At 38.7% G+C, this 22,862-nt stretch overlaps 1 protein-coding gene across 1 annotated transcript in view; it reads left to right on the top strand.

Moving 5' to 3' along the window:
• CHN1 (chimerin 1) overlaps positions 1-22,862 on the top strand; it is an 88,474-nt gene that overhangs the window by 8,614 nt on the left and 56,998 nt on the right. The window contains exons 2-5 of the mRNA XM_077785063.1: positions 12,196-12,234; positions 12,853-12,912; positions 18,607-18,634; positions 19,507-19,620. Coding sequence (XP_077641189.1) covers positions 12,196-12,234; positions 12,853-12,912; positions 18,607-18,634; positions 19,507-19,620 — 241 coding nt within the window. The remainder of the gene's footprint in view (positions 1-12,195; positions 12,235-12,852; positions 12,913-18,606; positions 18,635-19,506; positions 19,621-22,862) is intronic.

Here is a 22,862-nt window from a genome sequence, read left to right as displayed (position 1 = left end):
AAAAACAGCCTACAAAAAAACTCCAAACAGGATGTATTTCTTCCTCATCTCTCTCTTACAGGCAGAACATGCACATGTTAGTTTACTCTTCCAATAAAGGAAGCATGATTTTGACACAGCAATTAATTCTACTGATTTCCTTTTTGGCCTTTTTTTTTGTTTAAGCACTATATTTATAAATGGGACTTAACAAATGTTGAGAAAAATCTTTAGTGGTTTAATAGAAACAGAAGTAGAGGAAGCTTGTCACAGCATTCATTTCCAATGGTGAGCTCATGTGCCTGTAGCTGTGCTGTTGCTTTATTGTGGTGCTCAGGGAGCTCCTGGCTGACCTGTGTATCTTCCCAATGCCACATCATGTCACAGGAAGCTTGGCCACAGTCCCCTCCCTGCACCCTTGTGTGGCCCTGCTCAGTGGCAGCAGCAAGTACAGCAGTAACTCGATGGAGCATCTTGTATTCCTTAGATTTTGTACTACATAAGAAGATGCCCCCACCCCAATCCACCTCCAGCTGCATTTGACCAAAGATGATAATTTAGTCTCAACTTGCTCTTTTGCAGGCTCAGAATTAGCAGGAGCTGAACTGTAGTCCCTGTGTCCCAGCTGTCCCAAAGCAGGGTGAGCCCCAGGCTGGGACAGAGCATGCAGCACTCCTGGGACAGGAGCCTAAGCAGCCCCTGAGATGAGTGAGTTGCAGACTGCTCTGTCAGTGGGAGAGCTCACTCTGGCTAACTCAGCTTTTCAATTTGTTTCTCACTTAGTAGGAAGGTCTGTGAGAAGCATAAAGATCTTTTTTTATTGCTTTTTTTTTTGGTGGGTTGGTGTTGATGTTGCTGTTGTGATTTTTAAATGTAAAAAACTGGCATTTCTTTTTCTCATTGCTGTGCAAGAGCAGCTGTGGAAGACACAAGCAGGGCTTGTCATGTCCCAGAGCTGTCTTAGCATTTGCCCTTCTTTCTCTATGGCAATCCTGTGTATCACAGCCTCTGACAATTGCTTGCAACATTCTGCCTCACAGCAGTTTTCACCAAGCTGTGTCAGGCCAGGACCATTTTTAAATTATAAAATTGATTTTTTGATCTGTCACATCCTATCACTATCCTTCCATCTGTCTGTGTGTTTTCCTGTGCTGTCAATTGCCATGATGGAGTTCTTTTTATAAAATCAAAGTAGGGCTGAAGACACAAAAAAAGCTGTTATCCAGAGAGACAATGCTGGCTGGGGGAATAGTGGATTAGCAAGATTTGGGAATAGAGATACTGATCTTTTTTGATGGACTCATCTACAAGGGCCTCTGCTTCTCTCACCAGCTACTGTTCCTATTTTCTGTTTAGATGGTTTATTATGTAGGACTAAGTCTGCTTTTCACTTCTGGACAGTTCCATGGGATCTTAGTTTTAGTAAGGATGCTTTGATACCCAAGAAATGCAGCTAGTGATTTTTGGAAACCTGGTTAATGTAGTGCCATGATAACATGAGAGCTAATAACCCAAGTTTCCATTACTTGTGGACCAATTTGTCTTTCTTCTAATTAGTGGGAAAAAAAAAAAGGAGAAAGAAAACAATTTCAAAACAGAGACAAGAAAACCATCTGAGTTCATCTCCTGTAGGGGGAAAGAAACATGGAGTTTACTGAAAAATGACTTGGAAGTTATCTCTGCACATGGATCATATCAAGCTTTCCAGCTATTTCTCCCATTCTTTCAGGGCAGTACCAAACCTCTGTTCAGCTCTCCTTCCAGCAGCCTGTTCCCAGATCCCCTGATCTGCTTTTCTCCTCCCAAACCCAGAAGGAGCTGAGGACGAAGGGGAGGCCCATGCAGAAAAGCTGTCAGTGCCTGCAGAGCTGCAAAGGCACTCTGAGACCATCTGGCTGTTGCTCCAGTCCCACGGTGTGCTATGGTCTGCACTAGACCTTTCACCTGCTGCGTGGTGCAGGAGCACAGCTCCTCCATGGGCTGGCCCTGCTCTCTGTCCTTTGGCTCCTGCCTGGGGCAGCAGATGAGCCTGCCAAGGAGGAAAATCATTATGAACAAGATGGATGTAATGCTATAAACAGGGAGGGGCTATTGGGTGAAAAGCTTTCACCATACATCATTGGCTGCAGTAATAATAGTGAGCCATGGCATTGCCAAAAGAAATGTGAAGTTTTCAGCTTTTCTACCTGGAGCATCCTAATTCATTTCTTTGGAGGCCTCTTGAATGTTTTATATGAGAAGTGACTGAGGTGAGGACTGGTACGTCTCTCAGGCTGGGGAGCAATCACAGCAATCAGAGAATGCCTTTTGGAATAAAACTTTACATTCCAATTTTTAAAAAGGCATCGTACCACATTGTTTCCATTTCCTGTCTCAGACCCTGCCAATAATTTTTTTAGGACTTTCCTTCATGACACTGCAAAAAACAATCAGGGTTACTTTACTTGGTAGTTGCATCTGTCCTGAAAATAAGGACGTAAATGCAAACCATATTTTTGCCTGAGCAAGGGTGTGTGTTATTTACAGCTGTTTTAGAAAATGAAAAATCTGTTTGTAATAGGAATCATAATAGGTTTTTTTATAACTTGATGGTCTAAGAGTTTAAATGGGTCAAGTTTGAGGTAGAAGCTACGTTGGTTTGACCATCTGACACAGTTGGAGAGATGTGCTTTGGAACATGTGAGTCTATCTTGATGCCAGTTATAACAGCAGTCAGAAATCAGATCTGCTCTTAATTTTCTCTGGAAAGCTCTGATTTTTGTTTGGGCTGCTAATGGGTAGTTTGGTTTAGGTTTGGGGTTTTTTTTCACCCCAGGAGATTAATGAATGCACAGCAGCTATCTTGGTCTGAAATGCAAAGGTGGACAAGTTCTCAGTGGGTTTTTACCAAGGGATAGGGTGGCAGAGTCTTGTGCTCTTTTATTGAGGTTTTACCTTTTGGTAAAACCTCAGTGCTCTACTTAAAGGCGTATTTTGGAGTGGTAAAGTGAACTTACGTTTATTATGTTGGTGTTGTGTGTGGAAAAACAAATCAAAGCAACCAAGCAAACAGTGATAAAGCTTGTCTCCCCATTCAGCAAATTAGGGGATTATGCAATGGATGGAGGGGCTGTATTTCAAAGACCCTTTTTAAAGGGTCTTTTCTGCTCAACTTTGACTGGACAGACATTGTATTCACTGAAGAAGATTAATTTACAGTTAGAAGACACTTCTACACCATATCATGTTGTTTTTTTTCACTAGTAGGGTAACTGTTAAGAATATTTGTGTAATCAAACTCCAATCAATATTCCCTGTTAGATGTGTTAGAGAAATGAAGACAAAAAAGCATTTCTATTAATGTCTTGAGACTGTGGCTATAACAGTTGTCACTGGCTTTAAGTTATGGTAAAACTGCTGTGCCCTTGTTAGTATTATTAATGTTTGGAGGAAATGAAGCAGGCAATGGGAAATGAGCTTTGTCTTTGTGCAGGCAGATTTTTAAAATAGGAGACAAAGAAGGATTTGCAGAAGAAAAATTAGGAAAGGAAATGTCAAAGGGTGAATGTTTTCTCCTGTATTATCCATTGCTATGGTTGAAATGAGAGAGTGTAAGAGCAATAGCCTCAACAGATATTTCTTCATCCTTCCATGCAAACTTCACTGGCCATGACCAAAACAGTGTCTACAGAGAAAACCAGTCTGGGTTTAAAAACAAAGAAGTGTGATTGCAGTGTTCAAGCTTGTGCAACCTGACATTACTCTGAATTCATACAGTGAATAAGAGTTTGCTTTACTGAATCTTAAAGATACTTGGAAAAATTTCCTGTTAAATCTAAAAGAGGCAATTCATCCAATAAAGGCCTATTTCTGGCAATTTTGACCTTGCAAAATTAGTCTGCAATAGACTTTTCAAATAAGCCATAGGGAGGATGGGAAACTGCCAAAATCATTGATCCATCTCTTCAGGGCTGCAGTCAGACGCAGTCAGTTCTGTCACAATGAATTAAAAAAAAAAAAAAAAAAGGCTGTTTTCTTTTAAATAGATACATTAGAGAGGCATATTTGATTTTGACAACATCTCCAGTTGGAAGCTGTTTACTGTGTAAATGAGACTTTTCAGGATACATGTGGTGATGAGGGTTACAGCCAGCCTTTGGCCTGACTCTTGTTTTACCTGCAGCTGCCCTGCAGAGCCATGGCAGGAAGCAATTCCCATCGTGTCTGGCTTTTCTTGGAGAGCAGAGGTGGTGCTCCCAGTAACACCGAAAATCAGCAGCAGCCTGTTGTCTGGAGACAGCTACAGAAAGTAACATTAAATTCTGTCTTTATTAAATGCCCACAAGGTGGCACTTGTCATCTTTTTACCTCTCTGAGAGCCAAATTTTTATACTTTCAGCAACACTAAGAAACAGTAGTAGATGTTTTGAAAGTTATCTTAAACAGTAAGCTACCTGTGCTTTCATGGGGTATTTCCCCACCTCTCCATTAAACTGCTGTCAAGAGAAAGTGAAAAACAGCTGTGTTTTGCTTGTTACCATTGCATAAGTGAAAATTTCACCTTAAAATTTAAGATAATTTTTTTTTTTTCTGCAAAAGATTTAACAAAGATTATTTCTCATTACTGATGCAGTCATATGCCAGTATTTTATCTGGCAAAGAGGAGAAAAGATGAATAGTTGCTTCCCTTGCTTTGATTAAATGAAAATCTAGAAAGGAATGATTTGCAACCTGGTCTAATCACTTAGAAGATGAGTTCATTCCACTGCAGCAGTGTTTGTGGTAAGCAAAATATTACTTCTTAAAATTTCCCATCATTCATAAAGAGGCAATAATAGTAGACCTGCTCATAAAAGGCATTGAACTCTGGCTGTTTTCAGTGGGTCTCTCATTCAACCCCATTAGAAGCATTCCCATGGAATTTATTGTTGCCAGATCAGACATTTGTAGAAACAGGATGGCAGTGTGATCCATTTTTTCTTTCCCAAGACTGATGTAATTATTAGAGCATGCCCTTCTTTAGGCCCCTTCACTTTTGCTGAGTGTGCTTTCTTGTCTCCCCCTTGGTCACAGCAGAGAAATGCCATTAGCCCTTGTAGCTTTCTGGGGCATTGTTCACACTGACTTTTCTTAATCATTTTTTCTCCAGTAATAAGAAGAAATCTACTTGCACTTTTTGGAGTAGTAAAAGCAAAAGCACGAGAGGATGAAAGAGCAAATAAAAATAAGTTTTTGATATTAAAAATTCCTGGGGCACAGGGTATGTGATTTAGTGCCATCTTGCAACTGAAGGGATGTTTTCATTATTGGTGCCTGTTTTCAGTGATTTGCATCTTTCCCTTAGATTGTATTTTACTCTTGTTCTCCTCCCAGATGGGAATGCCACTGAAAAAGAAAAGAAAATACACCAAACTGTTTTCTTGCTTAGATAACTCAAGCATCATTTAATTTTAAAAGTCTAAAGCTGACCATGTGGCATTTGAATTGATGGGCATTGAAAAGTGTAGCTACCTGTGCCAAAGGGCAAGGTAAATGAGTAAACTCTGTATGAGAAGACTTGTCACTGGTGACTGTCACCTCTGCCCACAAGCTTGGGCACGTCCCTGTGGGTGGATGGCTTCAGTGTGTCAGCTTCTGTGTGCCAGCTCTCCCTGGCTGGCCTGGCAGCAGCTGGGTGTGCTCCAGTGGCTGCCTGTGACCTCTGCCTGCAAATTGCCATCCCCTGGCAGGGGACAAGCCACATAAGCTGGCAAAAAAAAAAAAAAAAAAAAAAAGCTCCTTTTCGGTCCTAGAGGCAGTTTGTCTCTGTGGTCAGGGTTGTGTTGTGAAAGCAGCACCAGCTCAGAGCAGGGGGATGCTCTCTCTGCTGGGAGGGTGAGCTGTCCACACAGCACTGAGGTGCCTGCTGAGCTCTAACACCTGCCAGCATGTTGAACTGGCATCAGCCTGTCTGGTGTCTTTTCCCTACCTGGAGAAGGTGGAGAAAATAGATGCTGGTTTATTTGGAGACTTCTGCACTGAAGCTCCTTACATCATTGGTGTCTTAGGAAGAGCCTTGATGTGCCTAAAAGTTTTCAAAGCATTTTTTTTTTCCTTAATTCAAAGGAAATTTTGTGCCAAAGATAACATTAAAGAAGCATCAAAGACTCAGTAACATTATAGAAGTATCAGTCATCATTGCTGAGTGACATACAGAAATGTAGTGCTTATTGCCTGGGGTGTTCTCAGCCCTGTGGGGATTTTCCCATAAACAAAGGAAATTCTGTGATGCCCAGGTTGTGAAACCCTAAGCGTTTTTTTCCACATGGCCCCAGGCCATATGTGCCATCAGGTTCTTGTCATTAATGTCTTTGTTTTAAGTCACTAATGGAGCAACATTACATTTGGGTTAACATTATTTATTCAGTGACTTCTAAACCAAAATTTTTTTGTAAAATAACAGTATAAGAGGATTTGTTTAAGAGAAAAGGAATATTCAAAAAAATTGCGTGTCATATCTTTAAAAACGTGCTGTAAGCCTGTGCAAGATATTTGGTCAGAAATAGTTTGTTGCCCCTTTGCTTTGGAAAGATGAAGGCAGGACAAGATTGAGCCAGAGGATCATTTCCCTTTTTCTATTCATGTGAAGGACTTAAATGCTGAAAAAGTATTTGTTTCTGAGAAAACACTTCCTGCCAGGTAAGAAAGCCTGACCACAGCTTTCTGTCTTGTTTATTGGCACTGACTGAAGTGCAGTTCTCTGCAGCCTTTGGCAGCTGCGTTGGCACCCTGAAGCCAGGGTGGGGTGGGTTGGTTTCCACAGCACCTCGTGGGCACCAGCCATGCATGTGACACTTGCTCTTTGCATCAAGGTCCTTCTCCCCACCACCCCATCATGGTCATCCAACCTACTGCTCCTGGTAGCCGGGGGGTGCAAAGAAGAGGGCATCCCAAGGAGCAATGAAGGATGCTTGGTGTGTGTCCCTTACTTCTTCACTACACCTGCTCTAGACAGGGATGGTTTGATGTTTTCTGCACCCTAAACCCTGCTGCCCCTCTCCAGAAGCTGCCTGGCATCATCTTCCCCTCCTGCTGCCAGCTGCACAGGGACTGCTGCAAAACACTTCCAGTGCTGCTGCAGCCAAGGATCAGCTTCTCATATTTACCCTGAAACCATGGAGTTGTATCCCATCTGTTTTAGTGCTGCTGCCTAGGGCAGTGGCTGTATTCATCCTTCAATTAACTCAGTACAGTTTGAGTTTTATTTTGGTTGGAGTGTGTAAAAGCCCTCACTGCTAGGGCCTGCTTGGCTGCTGCTGAAAACATTTTGTGATTGCTTGAGCTTAGTTTCTGAAATGCTGTTGGCATTTGTACTTTGAAAAACAGAGATGAAATGACATTTTCTGTTAAACTGTGGGGTTTTTTGTGGCTTGAGAATCTCACCAGCAAATAGATTATAGCTTTTTTTCTCCAACTCAAGTGATTTTTTTAGGTGCACCAATTAGGTATAGAGAAGGTGCTAATAAGGAAGATGTGGGGGCTGGAGGCAAATTTTCTAGAAGTTGCTTTTCAGGCACAAAAAGGAGTCTGTTGCACGGGTCAGCAAATGGCCACATCCACTGGGCTGGTCATGAATCTCTCCAGGAGTTAATTTTTGATACATGCTGCTGCCAAACAAAGCAAGATTAGCATCTCACAGCACACACTTTCTGGCTAGTGCCTAGCTGGAGATTACAGAAGAATGTTTATACTTTCTTGCATCTTCTCATATTTGTGACTTACACCATTCTTTGGTCCTAGACCAGTTCAGAACATGAAATCAGACATTTTTTTTTCTCCTGATCATGTTGGTATTTGGTCCACATGGCTGAGAACTGCCTCTTTCACAAAGTTCCCCACCTGAGGCCTCACCTGTATTCAATAGAGATATTATCAAATAAATCCAAAGGTTGGGGTAAGAGCTGCTGTCTCAGCAGATAGATGATTGTTTCCTCCCAGACAGCATTAATCTCTGATGTTGGAGATGACCAAGGTGCAGGTACTGACATCCAGTAAAAGGAAACTAAATTCTTTACAGTTAATCTCTCCATAAGTCCTACATTGCTTTATGGGGTTAACCTGCAGAGTTAAGCTGCTGCTGCTCCTCTACCCTTGAACTGGCTGATCTCTGGTGGGGAGCCATTTTAAGCAGAGGTAAACATTTTTATTCTTTCTTTAAAAAGAATACACAAAGATAAGCACTCTAAACAGTCTGAGGCAATAGTAGCAGTTTTCATATCTGCAGTTAAAATGTACAGTCTGAAAGAACTGCAGTTGTGCAAATTTATACAGTGGATAAAATAGGAGTGGGTAAGAAAGAAGCAAAATAACATAGGGGAATGCTACATTGTAATGTCACAATTAGTCACATTTGTGTTTATGGAAAATCTGAGGTGTTCTCCTGGTGTTTGTGTCTGTATTTGAACTTTCTAAATGGCTGTATGGTTGTCTATTGGCAGAAGCCCATTTTTGTGGAAGTGAGTATTTCTGATGGTCAGTCTACACTTTTCAATTATTAATTGCAGGTGGTTCATGTTCAAGATGCATAGTTTCCTTTTTTTTTTTTTTTTTCTTGGTGAATTGATGTGCTCGAAGGAGGGCATTCTGGACCCAGAGAGTGACACTCCTGCCCACTGTGACATTTGTGACTGTTGCCAGAAGCTGCCTGGTGTGCTGCTCTGGGCTGTTTTCTCTGTATTTAAGCAAATTGCAAGGAGCCTTGGAGTAGAGATGAAACAAAATTGCTTCAGAATGAGATGCTGAGCAGATAGAGTGGCATGGGTAGGTGAATCCCAACAGGACAACATGGGGAAGCAAACCAAAGCACTGCTCAAGGATGAGGGGAGAGTCTTGCATGGAGGTGGAGATTGCCAAGGCTGGGGGAAGGCAAAGTCCTGGAAAAGAGAGGAGTATGTTGTGGGTGAAGAGGACAATGGCAAGCAAGTGCTGAGTAACCAGAATTTCTCTTGTGATTAGAATAGAAGGAAACCAAAGGCAGATCTTCAGGTAACTTTGCACTTCTGAATGAAACAAAGTGAGAAAGGATGAGCCACTTGGATCATCCTCAGGATTCTACATATATTAACTGATGGCATTAAATACTGCTTGTACAAACTGCCAAAGTAAGAACAAACACTATGTCTGAGTTGCTCACAGTAAAGCTGGTGTAACAACATTTGTCAGAAGCTTTATAGAAAGCTGAAGAAAAGTGTTTACTGTCTTACATGGTAAATTTGGCTTTTGGGAAATCTGTGTGGTTTTTAAGTACATATCATCTTCACTGTGTTTGTAGCCCAGTTAGTTCTAAGGGAAAGTATCAGTTTGAAACTGGTCTCAGTTTGAAACTGCAATTTATGTACATGGACAGTGTCCCTGATCTGAAATGCTTTTGCTGATGAGAGTGCCTTCATACTGGTAAAAATCTGACCAGTGCTGGTAGGATCATATCTGGACAGAGCTGATAGCATCAGCTTATTTATGTTTTCCCTAATGCTCGAGGCCTTTGGAGAAGAGTAGCTTTAAGTTTAATTGCATCTCACTTAGGGCAGAAAATACAGTTAAGATAGAACCTGATGCACAGCTTGTGGAAAATTATTTTATCCTGGAAACATTTAGCAGAGCTGAGTTACTGTGAAAAAAATCTGAGAACTGACAGTGTAGTTTATTGCATTAATTAGAAAGTGCTGCAGCATTAGTGAGAAAATGTATTTTGGGTTCTGCATTTTATGTGGTTTTATCATGCCTGTAAGTGCTTTTCAGAAGCCTAATTGGAGATGCTGCACGTGGAAGCCTGTACTATCTGAAAATCAAACCCTTTTCTTAATAATGAATTTCTAAATACTTTTGATGTATTAAATGGGCCCACATCGGTTAACCTTTAAAAACAGATAACTAATAGACAGAGCTGGTGTTTGTGCTTATTCTATTTCATCTTTGTGTAGTAGGATAGTTTTAGTAACAGAAACATTCTTGCTCAGAAACAAACATTACAAACCCTCTGCTTCACTGTTTCAGTGTGCTTATGTTTGCTGCTACACTTTTTTTAAAAAATCACAATGGAATTCACCTTTTGTTTTTTCATTACCTCGTGTGGGATGGCCGGAGGGTATTCTCACACTGTAAAGGCAATAAAGCTCACCGACAGATTTTTTTTTCTAACAAAACCCTTCTGCACAGCTGCATAACATAAATCATTCCTTTCCATTTCTGAATGTTAGCTATTTCTTGTATGAAAGTAACTGCTGTTCTTGTCTGACTTTAACAAGGTTTGAGGTTTTTCATTTGGCACAAATATTGTCACTTTTTAGTTTTATAACCACAATGTCCTTAGCTGTAACAATTGCATGGCTTGAGTGTGAGGAAGTATAGGTTAGACTGCCAAGATGTTTGTATTTTCCTACCAGTCAGCTCATATTTTAAAAATACAGTGTGTATTGTCCTTTACTTAAACTATTTATTTGTGAATTCAACTAGGCATATATTGCCAAGACCCAGAGTATATGAAAAGTAAATTCAGGTGGTGGGTAAGAGTTGTCTTCTGGGACTAAAGCCATTATTTTTACTTTAAAATTTTGCCCCTTTTCCACGTGACATTGCATTGCTAAAGGATCATGTTACAATGCTTCTGGAATGAATCGACTTGCACTGCCTTAATTAAAGGTATCAAAGCAGGAATGAATTACCCTGGCTGCATCTGTTGCTGCTGATTTGCTTTTACTACCACAGTGAAGCACGAGCTGCTTAAGGTGTCTGCATATTCAAGGTGTTCTTGCTGTTCTGCAGGATGTGGTAGAGCATCTGCAGGACCTTCCAGAGATCAAACCCCATCATAATCAGGGGGATGGCAGTTTAACTGAGTGCTGCCTTAAAAATAAAGTTATAATGAATTGTATTTATAAAACCCACTTCCACCAGGTGGTCTGCAAGGTCTGCACCCTCTTCATGCACAGGGCTAAAATATGGGGTAAAATATGGAACAAAATAACAGTGCAGTCAGGGCAGGGAGTGTTCTGAGAGGGTCTGGCAAAGCCTGTGCCAGTTAAACTGGAAAATATCTCCTTCCACTAAGCTCTAGTTTAGAGATATTTGATGTGACCATGTGTGAGAGATGGACTACAGCAAGTATCTGAAGAAGACATTGCTTACTCAAAGGGGAGGCAAAGCAAAATCTCAGCTTCAGGCTCAGTTTTGCAACCCTTAAGGACTCGAAGTGGAGATGCCACTCAGGCCAAAATTCAAGCAACAGGTTCCCAGATTGCTTGATTTTTATGTAACCTTATAATGAAAACTAGAAATTCCTATTGTGTTGGGTGCAGCAGGTGGTTCCAATGAGCAGATGGTTGCAAACAGAGCTCAGGCACGAACGCTGCAGTCAGGAGTGGCTTCAGACAGCAAGGCTGCCTCAGCCTGTGACCCTGTGCTAGTGAGGATGGAATAATTCTCACCAGCTCCAAGGCAGATAAGCATCTTGCTGAAAACCTTGCTGACTTGTGGCATCAGAACTGAAGTTGGTCAGTGCAGTAGAACAGGGGATCTGAGTCAAAGTTTGCAGCATAGCCCTAAGCTCAATTCAGATCAGTTGTAAAACAGGTCATAAAGGTGACAGAACTTAGAAGACATTGGGATTTTATTTTTTTAAAATGGTATTTGAGAATTAAAATTTTGGAGTAGAAATACGTTGTTACTTTTAATATATGCTCACTACTTCCAGAAAGAGCTTGTACTCAGTATGAAAAAAACTCCCTTCTTTTTTCCAAAATATTTCACTGTCCTTGCATACTCTGATTTTATTTTAGGAGTTGTTAGTTGCTATCCAGAAGAGGAAAAAGCTAGTGGCAGGATAAGTTGCATGGAAACTCATTTATTGGAATATAAATTGAGATTTTAAAAATCTTTCTGATGTAATTGAACATGGAACTTACAGATATATACGTAGTAAAATAATATACATTCTTCCTCCTCACATGCTTCTGATCTGCATGTTTGCCATTTTTCAGATTTGTTTCTGTGTTTTTTTCCTAGCTAGATAAAGAAAATGCCTTTTCACATTTTTAGTTTAAGTAAAAAGGGGGAAATTATAACAAGTTTTTCTATAATAGTAAAAAGTAAGTTTAGAACCTAGGTGCAATATTATCTTAATAAATCTGCAAATGCTTTTGTAGTTTTTTCTGTGTTAAAATGTTTCCTATGCAGCATTAAGATTTTTTTGTTTTCTTTCAGATACTGATGAATACAGACCACCTGTTTGGAAATCTTACTGTAAGTATCTCAGCATTTTGGGTTTTTTTCCCAAGTTAGAACTGAAAAAGTTTCAGTTGGATGCTTTAAAAGAGTCAATTCTCTTTTCATCAGAATGTGAATTTAGGAAGCATCAAAGGGATTCACTTCAATTTAGAGATAGGTTCAAGGAAGGAGGTTCACTACCCCAAGGACAGAGGGTTTGATAGTGCACAGTTCTGAATGACTCTTGCAAAGTCTTCATGTATTGCAGGTGACTGGGTGTGTGCCCAGCATAGTAGCATTGGGCTCCATGTGCTTACCAAAGGAAGTGTGACAGCAGCCTGGTTTGACATATAATGAACTTTAGTTTGTGTTTATTATGATCCTTTTTCTGATCTGTTTGTTGGAACTTGTCTGATCTCACCTAGTTATTCCATATTACTTGATGAATTCATTATAAAGAAAATATATATTCTGTTTTGGCTTGCAACATTCTGTTTTTCTGACCACTTGTTAGTAAATTTTTACATCCTTTGTATCCTTGTGTTAAACTTTGCAGAACGTCTCCTTTATTTAAACTGCAATGTTTAATGTTAAAATGCCTAACTTACACAATGATTCTCTATTAATTAGAATTTAACTTCTGCCTCCTCCCAGTGTATCAGTTGCAACAGGAAGCTCCCCATCCTAGAAGAATAACCTGCACTAGTGAGGTAGGTATCACAGTGTTCAGTTTTATACGGTCCAGTAATTCCATGTCTGGACTTAATTGTGTCCAGCCCAAAGAGTGGTTCCTTGGGACACTTTGTGCTGTGATTAGAGTGAGTATCCTTGGGGCACTGGTACTCGGAAATCCATTTGTTCTAAAAATGGAATTTAAAGCATTTTGATGTGTATCATCATTTACTGAGAATCATTTACTACTTTTTGATTCTTAGATATATGGAAACATACATTTTTTCCTCATTTTCTCATGAGGATCTGACTTGTGAATGTTTTAATTCCCACAGAATTAGAACCTTCATTTTACTTAAAATAAAAAAAACAAAATAAAAACAACGAAGAAATTTTAAAAACCCAAACCAACCCATAATTGAAAGAACCAGCACAGTTAAGGAAATCATATGATGCTTAACATGACAATTGTAATTATTTTGTAATTATTTGACTGTAAAAGTAGATGTGCTCTGTAGTCAGGGAGAAATTGTAAACTGATTAAGGAGTCTGGAATATTCAGTGAGATAGGTTAGCATTATATCCCAGGCTGGTTTGGCTGCAGAGAAGGGCTTGGAGGACTTTTGTCCTAGGTGATAAGAACTCACAAGCAAAGTTCATGTTAAGTTATTTTTCATAGTGTTTCTTAGAATATTATTAGCTAATCCAGTCAAATTGGCAGAGACATAAATGTGTATTCAGTATCTTAAAATTAAAAAATTTTACTGCCTCTATGTGATGGAAATTGTTCAGCTATTGATCAGATACAGATTGTCCTCTTTTTAGAATAGAACAAGAAACTTGCCAGCCAAATATAAAAGCATCTGCGTAGATCTTCAAATATGAATCACACTGACTACCACAACTTTCTCATCCTCATTTTCACTGAATTTAAATTCTGTTAATTGGAAAATTTTACTAGCTCTAATAGAGATAGTTAATTAAAAAGTTGGACTGGTTTGCAAAAGTAGAATTTGCTATGGATGAGTGGTGGCCTCCAGCCTGTTACAGTCAATGGGGGACTTGCAAAAGTATCACAAACAATGGAAACACTGCTAAGTTCTGTCATCAGTGGAGAATGAAATGCAACCCATTCGTGTCTGTAATGTCATATTTCTATGAATTTATTCCAAACAAGATTACAACATATGAAAAATTTTAAGTAAGTGTGAAACTATCCCTGTGTCAGAGTGAACAAAAAACGGAGACATTCTGTGTTTTAAAATAGCTTCTTGAACTCTGCAGAGTAAACCTGTGTCTGCACCACGAACACTGTTGTAGAAACTGAGAAATAAAAACTGTGGGTTTAGAAACTAGTGAGAATAGAAGTAAATAACACAAAACTAGGAAAGAATCAGTCAGGTAATTATCTGCAGAAAAGAGCATATTAAATAATAATTTTGTCATTGAGGCATTAGTTTATTTTTTTAAAAAAGTTCTTGGAAGCTTATTTTTAACTAATAAAGGCAAAATTTAAGAAGTACATTATCAGTGTGCATTTTCTGACTTCTGCGTTAATTCTTTATAATGCAGATAACAGTTTTTCGTTGTAAGTGTTGAACAATTTATGCAGCTGAGCTGATTTGAAGTGAAAATATATTCAGCAAGCAGTAACTTGTTAACCTTTCTCTCTGGTCTCAGCTTCTCCTGCTTGTGTTGAGCTTTGTGATCTGTTCTTTCTCAGCTGGGTTTCTATTAGCAGCCACACATGAGTCAGTGGGGAGCAGAATCTTTTCCTAAGTGGTTGAATTATTCAGCTGTATAAACAAATTCATAAATATTAGGAAGAGAATTTTGGTCCTGAGAACATCAAAGAGGTCAGTGGGAATGAACAATATGTAATTTGGTGAGGTATTAACACGTGAATTGCTCTTCTTGCCTTATTGTAATCCACTTGTTGACAAAAGGAGCAGAGATGATTAGGGGGAAAAACACTTGTTAAAGAATAATTGAAAATCACACCATAAAAAAATCCCAACCTTTTATTTAATGTGCAAAGGCACACATTGTACAAGTGCTGATCCTGAGAGGTGTATTCAACAGAATGACCTACTTAACTTGAAATGCTTCTCAAATACAAAGAATTCAAGTTTCTGCTCTGCTCATATCAGGGTAACACACAGATCAGTGGAGAGATGCTGAAGTAAAAAGAGAATTGCATTCATTTGGGATTTTTTATTGTGAAGGTGCAGCAGAGCGAAGTCTTTTAATACTCCATGAGGTTAAAGTTGATAATTCCATAACATTCTGAGGTTATTTGACTTCTGCATGAGGCTTGCCTGCAAATTATAATGTTGTTTGTCCAATTAATACTGTATTTCCTCAATGAAATTAATATTTTTTGTGCATATAATATTGTATACACAGGTGCACGCATAGGCATATTTAGGGCAGCCTTGACTTATATATAAAAGCATTCAATGAACAATTTAAAATAACTATATGAAAAAATACATAGTATGGAGATAATTAAAATCACTGGCTCTTTCTGCCCTTTTAGGAGGCTTCATCCTAATTCGGTGCTAATAGTTAATAAACCTGTTAAACAACATCTCTGTGTAGTATTGTGAAAATGGTCAAGAAAGACAGAATATGGGCATATATAATGCACATCCTTACTAGAGCTGTTTGTAAAGGTGGCTTTATTTGCATGATATTTGACTGGGATGACTTTCCAAATTTCATTGTAGCTAAGCTCTTTTCCAAAGGAATGTCTACTATAAGTTGCTTGCCACGTCTGCCTGATTTGTCTGTTCATAAATTTGGTTGCATTGCCTTCACCCCTCAGTTTGAAAAAATAACAAATCAAGCAATGGTGGATATCTTGTTGACCTTTGTGTTTCTTGAAGGTATCACAGGGAGACCTTAATTTTTTCCCATGGCCTCTGCATTAGTGATATCCAAATAAACTTGTTGAAAACAAGTATCTCATGCTTTGTTCCCCCCATTTGTTTTCCAATTTAGGAACAATTTTTAAAACCTTGCCAAGCAAACAGCAACAGGAAATTTTTCCCATAAGTAAAAATTCTGAGAAGTCAAACGGCAGTGGCTCAGCTGATCTTTGCTGGATGCAGAGAAAAAGAAGCAGCTATGGCTGCTCCTACTCACACTCAGCAATGCTTTAGTCCAAAAATATTGCCAGATCAGAAAAGAATTCTGCAGAGGATAATTACACTGTATTTTCATCTATCAGCTTTAGCTAATAGGACCAATTGCTTGCTATCGTCTTTTTTTAAAATATATTTCCTTACTTGGATGGGTTTAGTTCCAGTCTGGATATTTTGGTTTTATCTTGTTAACTTAAGGATGACAAACTGTGAAAGTTAGACTATTGAAACTTCTGAACTAAACTGTTTTGGCTTTCAGTGCTCAGGTGCAAAGGGAGGAGATGTGGATGCCTGCAATTGTCATTTGTAGAATTAATTTTGTAGAATACACTCTGCCAGAAACTCTTTGAAGTCCAAGGAAGCATAAAAGACCCAGAAAGCTGCACGTTGCTTCTGGTTCCAGTGCAGTTAAGGATAAGAACACTGTGTCTTAGTTGCAGAGAGTGCAGTTGGTGTAACACCTGCCAGAAGCTTTACAGAAAGCCTGAGAACAGCATTTACTGTCTTACATGGTCAATTTGGCTTACAGAGAGTCTGTGTGGTTTTCTCAATGCACACATACTGCACTGTGTGTGTAGCCCAGTCATTCTGAGTGAATTAGAAGGCCCCTGCTGAGTTCTGATGGAATTTTCTTAAAGTCTTAATGTATGTCAATATAGATGTCAAACCCCCCTAATATTATCGTAAATGTAAAAGTGATGAAAATAACCCCCAAAACACAAATAAACAGTCAATAAAACTCAGTGAATTGAGGTTCCAGCTGCACTGAGTCTTATACAAGCAAAAAGTGTTGCACATCAACATTGATACTGAAGTTATTGCAAGTTGGTAAAACTGATCAGTAGAGACAGTGTTAACAGAAGTGCTTGTTTTCCTTTTTAACTCATCATCCACTAACATGGACTGCAAGCCTAGTTACAAATGCCTGGGAGTCCTGTGGGTTTTTTTTCACATGCTTTCTTCCAGTCATCTGCCTGTTCACATTTTCAAATGTTTGCACAGAGTATGTTATAAATTTTCTTAGGACTTGCAAGTACTCTGAAGATGCCCTGTCAAGTTGCTAATCCATTTCTGAAAATGAATGCTTTTGCTTATATGAATTTTCCAGTTCTGTCTTATAAATTCACTGACATAAAGATAAAATCTCACTAGACAGACAACAAAATCTTATTCGTGACAGGATTATTCTTTTAACAACTGCCCTAAACTAGTTTCTTGGCTTAAGGGTTTTAGTTAAGAATTGTTGCAAGTTTCTATGACAACAACAATAAAATGCATTCATTTTTTTTCTCTGTTTATGTTGCTATCTTCATATTGAAGAAATAGCCTACATTTAGCAAAAATATCTAAGACCTTTCTTCTTTTTTGAAATAATCTTGTCTCTTCAGGCCCTTTGAAAACAGCTATCACACCAGGCAACTCTTGTTTACTGTTATAAAGGAAAAGGAAATGTTTTAGAACATGATAAATATTTCCAGTGATGGAATGTTTTTTCCAAATTGATGAATCATTACAATAGCTTTTTATTTGCTGGAAATGTTGAAGAATTGTTATTAGATTGTACATCTGGATGTATGTTGTTTTTTGTTGTTTTGGATATCTGAAATCTTTATACTCCACTGAAAAAACTGGAGAGAAGCACTAATATTCATAGGCTTTTTGTTGAAAAGATGGAAAAAAGAAACTAATGTGGCATTCTGTGTTTCAGCATAGCTGGATTGTTTTATACTTCTGTATTTCAAGTTGTATAACTGTTGACTTTTACTCTCCAAAGTAAAAGTCAACAGTATCCTTTCTTGCTAAATTTAAATCCTTTAAATTTAGCAAGAAAGGATAACCTGGTGGTTTAGATTATTAGCTGATTTCTGTGGGATATGCTGTTCCTCACTTGGCTCTAAACTTCCTGGACAAATGAAGATGCATTACTTCATCTAAAATTATCAGGCAACTTGTACCCTGACAGCCCTGCATATTGTGTGCATTTACACCATAAGGTCTCTGAAGCACAGACAAGGTGGAGTTACACTACAGAACACATGCACACCTGTTTTTGAAGTCTTTTAGGTGATAGAAGTACAAGACTTAGGCACTTGATGATTTACTTGACTATTTGGCCTCACTCTGAGGGGCTGTGTAGTAGTGGCTTTATTTCAGCAGGGACACCAACAGCTCTGTGATGGAAGGTTGCCTGTAAATTTAAGAGGTTCATAGATGTTTCACATAGATGAGCACTCAACAATATGGTGAACTTACATGCATGAAGTGCAAACTCATTTCCTCTGTCTGGCACTTTGTAAAAGCAGTATTTAATGCCATCAGTTTGTATATGCAGATCCTGAGGATGACATGATCCAGTGGCTCATCCTTTCTCACTCCGTTTTAAGCCATTCACAAGTGCAACGTTTTCTGAAGGTGTCCCTTTGGTTTCCCTATGTTCTAATCACAGGGGAAATTATGTTCTAGATTATTTTTGCCTGCACTTTCACATTAAATCCCTTTCTGGTTTTAATACTATATTGTAAACAGTCCATGTACTGTATGGCTTCTCTTGTTATAAAACATTACAATTTCTGTTGTTTTTTCTAGGTAGAGAACAGACCCAAATATTATGGAAGAGAGTAAGTAACAAACATCTCTGAAAGTTGTTTATCCTGACATGTTGGTTAATAATAGTTACAGAAAAGGTATCAAGTGTTTAGTCTGTGCTCTGTTTCTTCTGAATGTTTTACAGCAGTGTGTCTCACCATCAGATCTTTATTACAGTGCCATCACTTTTGTCTGTCTGAAATTACAGCTGCAATTTCTGATGGATATGGATATCACTGAGTGCTACTTTAAGTGAGAAAAACATACATACATTTCTGTACTTTCAAGGGATTTTCTTTTTCTATCTCCCTCTCCCGTTGGCTTTGCAAAATATGTTTCTGTTTAGGAAGAAAAGATATTTGGATCCCAAATGCAATATATGATCAGTCTCTATGTGTCTTCTGTTTCAGATTGCTAATGCAAAGATGGTTAGATTTAGTGTGGAGGAACAAAGAAGATCTTATGTTTATTTTGGTAAAAGATGTGTAGTATTGCTGGGTTATTACATCAGCAATTACTGAGATTACAGCAACTTGCTAAAATCTCAGAGGTTGCATAAAATATCCTCAAATGCTTCCAAATGTTTGATTGCATGCCACTAGCACAAAACATGTGAAGCCAGCAGGAGAAAACAGATTTATTTCTACACATTAAATTGATACATGCAGATTTTAAAACAATATACTTGCTTCATATATATTCTTTCCTAGAAACCTTTCTAAACCATTTGAAGTAACTTCAAATACAGGCAGAAAGGGAAATAAATTAAAACTGTAGATTCCTGTAAATCAGTCATTATGTTTGTTTCTTTTTTAATTACTATTGTTGGTGCTTTTTAATGAAGACCAAAAGGTGCACTAAAGGAGAAGAGGCATGTGTTTAAAAAAAAATTGTTGTTCCTTAGATTCCATGGGATGATCTCAAGAGAGGAAGCTGACCAATTATTAAGTGTTGCAGAGGGAAGTTATCTCATTCGTGAAAGCCAAAGGCAACCTGGAACCTACACTTTGGCATTAAGGTCAGTAATTAATATTTCATTTTTAAATTTATAAAATATTCAAATGGTTTTACTGTGTTGCTGACCTCAGATCATAAAATTCTTTGTAATTGTTTTAATTTCTTTTTCATCATTATACTTTTTTACCCTAGCTACATTTTTGGTGTCTTTAACCTTGCATGCCCTTTTTTGAAGTGTTAGCATTCCTTTTTGTTTGCACCATCAGGATAACAGCAATTGGGGTTTTGCTGGTGAGGCTTCATTTTGCCCTTCTCCCACTCTGATACAGATGTGACCCCATACAGATGTTGGGAGAGCAGGTGATCAAGAAATAAAAGAACCTTATGAGTTCCCTGACTCATCTGCCATGTCCTGCCCAGGCAGCTGTTGCTGAAGAGCACTTAGTCCTGCCTAGTCTCTCCATGGAGTGGCAACAAATCAGGAGGCCTTTTTTGTCTGAACACCTGTTAGCTGGCAGTGTTTGCAGATCTGCTTCTGCATTCTGCAAAGTTCTGGCAAGTGGGTCAGCTATATATAAAAAACTCAAAAATTACTTGTAAGTTTTAAATAGCTTAATTACTTTTAAGATACTGGAGGTTATTGTGGCCTGTGCTGTACACCTGAGTACTCAGATGGAAGATGGATTATTAGCAATGTTGCAAATCTAAGTGGGACAGAAAAACACTGAAGAAGAAGATGCAGTTACTGGAAGTTTTATATGGGTAAAATAAGATTATGATTAAAATAATAATGACTTGAAATAATAGGTTGTGATGAATTAGCTTTTCAGGGGGAAAAAGAGTATATTTTCATAGGATATTTGTTTCTGTAGTAATAAGATTTCAAAGAGAAACATTATTGACATTTACACTGACTTTCTTTAACAGTGTAAATTTGGTATTTCTTATTAAAATAATACTAAATTTCATCATCTTCTGCTCTTGCAATATTCTTTTAAAGCTACAAAGAAATCAGTTGTTGTAACACCTGGCTTGAAGGCAGAGCTCCAACCCTCTGTTTTCAATGGTGCAGAAGACACAGGGCCTGTAGACTAAGATGAAGCTGTTGAGCATCTTGTAGGATTATTGCTACAGGTTGTTTTTCAAATGCACCTCCAGTCCAGCAAGTCAAAAGATAGTTTTTTTCCCAGGTTTGATGGTATCTCTCACACTGGAAAACCCATTTCAAAACAATGAAATCAATTTTATACCAAATAGAGAAAAAAATGGATAGCTGTTAGTGATCAGTTTGGGAAAAGGTTTCAAATGATAGCAAAGTTGTTATCATTGACTTATTTTAATGAAATTCAGTGTTTGGGAAAACACATCAGAAGCTGAAGCTGCAGCATCTTGCAGCCATTTAGTTTGTTAAAGTGGTGACTTGTGTATCAGGGGCAGTGGGTCTAGGTGGCTGCTTTCCTTCCCACAGCAGGTAATGCTCTGTTGTCCTGCTGTTGGCCTTCCAAGTGTATGAATGAGGGTGTTAACTCTCATATCTTAGGTGAAACTCTGTGAACTGTGGTGCTCTGTCTTCCACACACTGGAATTTTACCACTAGGGTTTTTTTTATCACTGCTAAGCAATGTAGCAGAAGTCTGCATTTCCATTGACTGGAGAAAGAGTTTTGCTCAGTTTTCATTTTTCCCCTCCCTGGAATTATGAATGTAGAATATAACCATTCGCCAAAATGCCCATTCACTGTGTTTCTGACATTGTAGCCTCTCTTAAAGGTCCTTTCTGCAGTCTCTCTGTGCATCCTGACTGTGAGAAGTTTGCTGTGATTGCCATGATGAGTTTATGTAGTTCTATCATTTTCTGAGAGCATCACATGTGGATTGGGTCACTACACTGCCAGATGGCAAAGATAGCCCCATCTGCAGTTTAGATAGTCCCAGCAGGAATTTAAGAATGTAATTTCCATGGCCAAAAACAGAGCTGGTCAGTAGGATGGTATGTATGAGCAAAACTTTTCCAAGTTCAACAGAAAGCTTTGATTGAGTTCAGGGTCTCTAATTTTGACCCTTTCTCTTTTAGTTGTATGAACAAACTTGGTATTTTCATACTAGGTTTAAGTGCCAGTCTGTCTCTGAAGCAGTCATGTTAACTTTAAGATCACCTCAGTATGATTTTTGCTTTTTCTTCTTTACCTTTGTTTTACCTCTTAGAAGGTGTGGGAGGAAAGAAAACCTGGTCAGCTGTTACATAAAAAAATAGACACAGCACAGATTCCAAGACTTTTATGCAGTAAACCCAGCAATTCACTAGAGGTGCTCTAATTCTTCAATAGCATAGTGACAAAACATAAAATGAAATATCCTTGTTTTCTGATTGGTTTTCAGATACATTTTGGTAAAAAAAAAATGGAAAAAAGTTGAGTAAAATTTAGATTCTTTAAGGTACTGTCAATTAATGGCTTAAGTACTTGGTTCCCTCTGTATTTCTGTGTATCTGCTCAATCTCTCTCACTGTTTGTTGTCTGGTGTGTCAGTCCTTGACAGTCTGTCAATTCTGGTTAGGGCAAGTTAGAAACTGCCTATGAAGCATCATTGCATCATGAAATCCCAGTTCATTGAGACATAAAAGTCTTGTGGTAGCTCTGGGTAGGAGCAGCTGATGTTGAGACTGAGACAGGTTTGTTTCCTGGCTTGTAGCTGCCGGTGGCTCTGCTGGGGAGGCAGGCAAAAAGTGAGACAGATGGCCCAGCACGTCCAGCTCTGGCAGATGTCTTCTTCTGTGCTTGTGTCAGCGTGCCTGGGAATCCTGAAAAGCCCAGTGCATCCAGTTGTGAAGAGCAGGGTAGTGAAACAGGATCATGTCCCTTCCTGTGGCAAGGTATGATGTCTCTGTAATGGAATGTTTCCAGCCATCTTTTCTGAAATGGAGAAGAACAAGCTTTTTGTGATTTGTCCTAAGGACCCAAGCCAGACAATTCCTCAAATCATCACAGAACTCTTTCAGTGTTACATTTGATTCCACCAGCTGTTGTAGCTGATGTCCAAAATCTCAGTGTCCATACCAGCCAGGGCTGCACATCCTGTTCAAGATTAACTGCAGCACGTGTTTTAGTTCTTTGTTCTCTAAACCCTTCTAAATGGGTTTTTGACCACTATGAAGCATTAGGCTGTGGTGCTTTTATGGAACTAGCTTTAATAGATCTAAAGATCTTGTTCCTGAGCTGCCATAGCTACAGACATAGCCTAGCACCACTTAAATTACCAAATATAGGACAGGAAAAATAATACTTTTTGCAAGCTTAAGCAAAGT

Source organism: Lonchura striata, chromosome 8 (assembly GCF_046129695.1).
Source record: "Lonchura striata isolate bLonStr1 chromosome 8, bLonStr1.mat, whole genome shotgun sequence".
Lineage (NCBI taxonomy): Eukaryota > Metazoa > Chordata > Aves > Passeriformes > Estrildidae > Lonchura > Lonchura striata.
Note: the sequence above shows the minus strand (reverse complement) of the source record. Positions and strands in the feature narration are given on the sequence as shown.